The 6,000-nt window shown below is 28.5% G+C and overlaps 1 protein-coding gene across 1 annotated transcript in view; it reads left to right on the top strand.

Moving 5' to 3' along the window:
• Nucleotides 1–2,504: 2,504 nt before the first annotated feature.
• Nucleotides 2,505–6,000, top strand: part of LOC129989549 (3-hydroxy-3-methylglutaryl-coenzyme A reductase-like) — an 86,386-nt gene continuing 82,890 nt past the window's right edge. Inside the window, exon 1 of the mRNA XM_056098085.1 lies at nt 2,505–3,337. Coding sequence (XP_055954060.1) covers nt 3,318–3,337 — 20 coding nt within the window. The 5' untranslated portion in view covers nt 2,505–3,317. The remainder of the gene's footprint in view (nt 3,338–6,000) is intronic.

Genomic DNA, 6,000 nt, shown 5'->3' with positions numbered 1-6,000 from the left:
CAAAAAATAGTCACAGTAAATAAGTGGCAAGAAAATTCAAATCCAACGTATTCCAAATAGAACATTATGTCAACGCCATTTTTTTTTAATTCTGTATGTCTGTTTCTCTTCAATTTCAAACAACGCGTAGGGTTTCATTTAATGATTTCTGTAGAAATATTTTGAAACGTAAAAGAAAGATGTTGTGGTTGAAAAGACAACAGAGGCCATTAATCCCTAATGAAGGTGATAGAGAAATTTAGAAAACTCTGAATTATTTAATTGAAGATAACTTTTATTCACATTTATTTTGTCGAAAATGCTATAAAAGAAATGCTTTCTTTGCATGCTATGCGGAAATTCAATCAAAGCAAGAAAGAAAAGAAAAAAGACAAAAAAAGCAAGCAAGAAAGAAAAGACTTCTATAAAAAGAATGCTCTTTACCATAAAGAATTATGTACTCGATGCCATTACCATTATTATTCTCATGACACATTGCATCATTATGAATAAAGCAAATCAGCAGTCTTGTTGTTGCAATCATTATGCTGGTCAAACTGGCAATAACATCTTTCCTCTGTTTTCGGTCCAAGACGATAATGAATCATTGCTTTAATGTTTCTTGTGGAGATGAAGTATTTGCTGTTTTAGAATTATTCGTTTTGTATTATTTCTTTTTGAATTATTTATCACTGGAATTTTCCAGATTAGGCACAATATTTTCCCAGATATATTCATTTAATATTATAAGAGGTAATATTTTCCATACTTTCTTTTGCCAAACAATTCCTTAATTCATTCCAAATGATATTCGAGTTTCCAGGCATTGATATAAAAGTTATTCTTTCGTTTAATATTATAAATGTATGCTCTTTGAAAATCAGGCTTTGAATAATTTTTGATGATTGGAGATAGTTTTCAGAGATATAAGAACAAAGAAATTATCAGCAAGAATCAAGCAGTTATTCCCAGTGAAGATTAGAACATCCAATGCTTCAATGATGGTTAAGCTTTCTGCTATAAATTTGAAATTCAGTACACAGATTCCAAAAGCCAATTTTTAAACCGGTGATAAATTAGCTATCGAAATGTGTCAGACGTCATTGACGATGATGAAATGGACCAGAAAAGAATTCTAATTGCATATTAAACTCAGTTCTTCATCACTCATACTGAGGTCAAGGGTTATGTTCATTGTTAATAAATGAACAAAAATTATTCTTTTTCATTTTCACACTCATATGAAATTCAGTTAACCATGTGCAGAATTATATTTCATTTATTTAATTATTTATCCTATAACATCCAAATTACATTTTTTGAATAAGTAAAATATTTTATAGAAAATATGTTTTTCTGAATATTAATTATCTAACAATAAACGCAATAAGATACGAGGTATATTAAGGTATCATATGTCATTAAAAGAAATTTATGCTTACTTGTAACAGTCAACAAATAAAGTATAGTCATTAAGTTCATTAAAAAAGGTAGAGAATATTATAAATCGGCAAAAATTGTAATATTTTATGATAAAATTATAAAAGTTTAAATACTATATTTCTTGAAAAAAATAGGATAGATCTAGAATGTTAATTACCAATTTTACTTCATATTGCAATCTTTTTAAAATTAACAATTGAATAATATGCTTAGACTAAAATAATTTTTAAATATTTTATAATAGAATTTAAATAGATGTATGAATGTGAATAAGCAAGACAATTCTTGTGTTTATTTCCTACCTATAAATATCCAAAACAGTTAAAAAAATAATTTATATTTTTCTATTAACGTTTTGAAATGCTAATCAAATGCTTTAATTCTGTGGGGTTTTTTTTTCCAAAATTTAAGACATTTTTGACCTTTTATTCCTTGGTTAATATTCATAAAAAATTTCTTATAATTTTAAGGTTTTTTTTGTTTTGTTTTTAGAATGATATTATAAACATGAATATAGTTTACGGCTCTTTAATACCGGGAAACTCTTTAACATTTTTAAAAATTCTACAAAATAGAAAATTTAACAATTTTAATTTTTTTAATTATTAATTTTTAACAATATTACACAAATTGGAAGTTCTTGTCAGCAGTAACTAGTTATAACATTTTTTGATTCATCTGTCCATCGAATTTCAGTGCAAAATTTATGACGTAACTATTACGCAATCTGAATCTTTTTTTTTTAACTTTTTATGGTTCTAAATATTAACTGTATAATTTTTATGGTTCTAAATATCAATTGTATATTATTTTGATTAACAATCAATTCAGTTACATCATCATTACATTTTTAAAAATTATTCTTAGAGATTGGAATGACATGAGTAGGATATGTATTTCTATTTTTTCTACGGTTATAAATTTCCCAAAATATCTGACGAAAACATTATGTTGAAATTTCTGAATTGCAATATTCATATAATATTAACTGCGATACGCGCATGGTATGTCCCACTTCAAGGTAACTTTTTTTATCGGAAATTTCCTCGAGCTTCCGAAAAAAGTTCTAGTTGGCGCTTTCCACGGTCGATAAACCGGCCAAGTTTCAGTACTTCTTGGCGACGCCAACCCTAACGCGTGTTTGGGATATCGGGTCACTTCCTAAATGCATGCCACAACTCCGGCATTCGGTCGGTGATCGAACAGCATCTGCGACAACTCTTCACTCATCCCCAACATCTTGATCCTCGCCGTCACGTGGAAGCTTCTCGTCCTCTTCCCTTTTTAGAACTTTTCTACCCGTCTCTCTCCTCGCCAAATGGATTAAAAATTAAACTTTCTTGGAGAAATGGGAGTTTTCGCAAGTGACAGTCAACAATGTTTCATGCGCATTTGACTATTAAATATATTTACAACTGACCACCCAATTTATATCTCTCAAAACATATCTTTGTCATAAATCGTCTGCGTCAAAGTATTTTATAACAAAAATCGTTTGTATAAGTTCTTCTGTAATTTTATATTCTAGAGAATTTTTATCTGGAAGTTTTTAAAATTCTTATAAGAGCCTAAGTATCGTCGTGCTTCATCTGTCATAAATTGTCACAAAAAAAAGTGCTAAAAAAACTCTTGATTTTAAATGTTTTGACCTTCATTCAGATGATTCGGAAAACATTTTCAAAGTGCTTCACGGTCTTCTGAAGATTTCCAGACGACGCTTTTATGAGTGGATAAGCGAAAAATAAATTTTCATCTTTTTCTGTGTCAGGAGGGAAAAAACCCACATTTCAAAGACTCTGCAGCCTCTCGAGAAGCTCAAGAGATCTTCCAAAAGAACAGAACTCCCCTTTTGAGATTCTAAGATCCTGAGTTGAATATTTAGTTGGAAAAGCACCATGGCTAAAGTCGTTATCAAGTAAGTTCCCTTTCTTTTATTTTGAATTTCTTCCTTTATTTTTTTTTATTGGTGACTTAATGCAGAGAACTAGAAACACTTAAGTCAACCTCTAATGCAAAATTGCTTTTATTCAATAATAAAGCTGTTACAATAAATCTTTCACCTGGAATTTAAAAGTGCTTTTAAATTGTTTTGCATTGACCGTCTTTTAAGGTGGGCCAGCAAATAAACTTTTGAATAACGATCATCATAAAATGTTTATTGCTTTAAAATAATTTATGGTTCAGATGAACTCTGGCTTAATCCAGATATAAAAATCCTAATTAATTTTTTAAATGCTATAAATTTTTTTGAATAATTCATACGAATGTTTCTATAGATTGCTATCTACGGATATTGGGTTCGTAAGTCATGTATCTGATAGTGAAACTGCAAACAGACATTTCTAAAACTTCTCTTCTTCGATTTTTTTGCAAATAATTTTTAAATAATAAATCATTTGTGAAAAGCAATACTTTCCAAGTTGTTAGAAGTTTTGATGCGAATTTGTTGTATTCTAACAATTAACCATTGTTTTTTAAAATTAGGTCAAATGTGATATTTCAAGAATGACAAAATTAATCCTTAACACATAATTTTTTTTTATAAAAATGCATGTCATAAAGCAAACATTTTCTGAGACGTTTTTTCTTATAAAAATGATAAGAATAAAAAAGAGAGAAAGTGGATGTTAGAAATTCTATTATTCCATAAAGTTTTCCATGTGTACGAGACCAACAAAATATAAAGGGGTTTGAAATTCTATCACCAGAAAAGAATGTTACGATAATATCCTACTTCAAACTTTTGTTAAGTGGTTTTTCACAAATTCTTTTAGGGTTTTCGGAAATATCATTATATAATACAGATTAAATTGACTCGTTTTTAATTGGATTTGTTAATCAGAAGGCAAAACGAAATCTATAAATGTTTAAATTAAAAGACTAGAATAATTTTTGTATAAATTTTGTGATTACAAATTAACAATGTATTCAACAAATTTGATTTAAAAAAATTTTTCTTCCAAGGATATAAATAATGAACTCCTGTTAATTTGTTCTTAATTGAAAAAAAATTGAGTTATCTGATATTTCTATAAAATTCTTCATTCACGTGTAGGCAAATAATTTATTCTGGTCCAATAATTCTGAGCAAGTTTTATAAAAATTCATCAGAATGGGAATTTTCAATAAGACACAAACTTACATTAAAAGGCTTTTTGTTTATTTAGGTTATAATTTTTTCTTCGTTATTACCTTTACACAAACAAAAAAAGTAATGAGTTTTTGTACTTGGGGTTTTGTTTATCAAAAACAAAATGAAAAAAAAAATTCATATTTACCTTATCTCAACAGAAAGTAACATTCAAATTTATAAAATAATAAGTTTCTGTACATTAAGTTTTCTTTTTCCAGACAAAAAGGAAAAAAATATTTACTTTCAACAAAATGTAACGTCGAAATCTATGATTATCTAAAAATTGTTCTACAATTTATAACATAAAAACAAATTATCAGAAAAAAAAAAAAAAAACATTAAAACATCTGGAAAAAGTTTCGTGTTTTAATGGAAGGACAACACATGTCCTGAAAGAGGACAAAACGTCGAACATCAATCCCATCCTGTCTCCAATGACGCGGAGAAATCCGATTGTTTACCCGATGATTACAAAATCCATAACCGTTCAATAAGTAACACGCTCTCCACACAGCTGTGACATTTGAATGTTCTGTTGTTTTTTTTTAAACAAACAATAGGATACCGCAAGCTTTCATGCAGAACTGTGGGAATAAAAAGAAGCGCCAGTTCCTGGTAGTGAATTTTTAGGTATTCATGTTATTTGTAAATTTTTGACTACCTGTTAAACTGTAACAAAGTAGTCTGGTTGATATACGTCAGGTTTTGACGTTAAAAAAATTAAATGATCCGCTATTTTGTTGCGGAGATTATTGACCTTCAGCTGAGCCTCATTTTTTAAAAATCATTGTTATAGTGTTGCTTTTAAATATTTAATTAACGAATGGACTTCACTTAAATAGTTTTTATTGGCATTATTGTTGTTGAATAAAAGTAAAAAAAAATGAAAAATCTCACTGCAAAAATGAATTAATAAATTAAAAATGATAAAAATTGTTGTCGAGAAAAAAAAATTATTTACCAAACGATAATAAATTTTTTTTTCGGAATTTTTATGATATAGCATTATAGATTGGAACAATAATTTTGCTTTTTAGATTGCTAATATAATTAGATTTAGAATAGTAAAAATTTTTACACGCCAAAGAAAAGCAAAAATCCAACCTTAATGAATAAACACACACCTGTTCAGTCTTTAACTTGATTAGCCAAATATCTAACCAACTAATTGCTCAAACTCACAATATGTACTTGAACATGGCACGATTTTACTGTTTCTAGCTCATATCTTGACTTCTGTGAATTATCTTGAAGCAGATAGCAGCTAAATAGTAGCGTCTTAAATATCATTACCACTTCAACTCCTCATCTAAATTTACTGCTATGAGGTGTTTAATGATGCTTAGCATGAATTGCTATATTATGGACAAATTGAGGGGTATTTTTGGGGGTGGGTGGGGGGTATTTAGTAGTTCTGAGCCGTGGTCAAATGACGAGGATGGCAC

Source organism: Argiope bruennichi, chromosome 2 (assembly GCF_947563725.1).
Source record: "Argiope bruennichi chromosome 2, qqArgBrue1.1, whole genome shotgun sequence".
Taxonomy (NCBI): Eukaryota; Metazoa; Arthropoda; class Arachnida; order Araneae; family Araneidae; genus Argiope; species Argiope bruennichi.
Note: the sequence above shows the minus strand (reverse complement) of the source record. Positions and strands in the feature narration are given on the sequence as shown.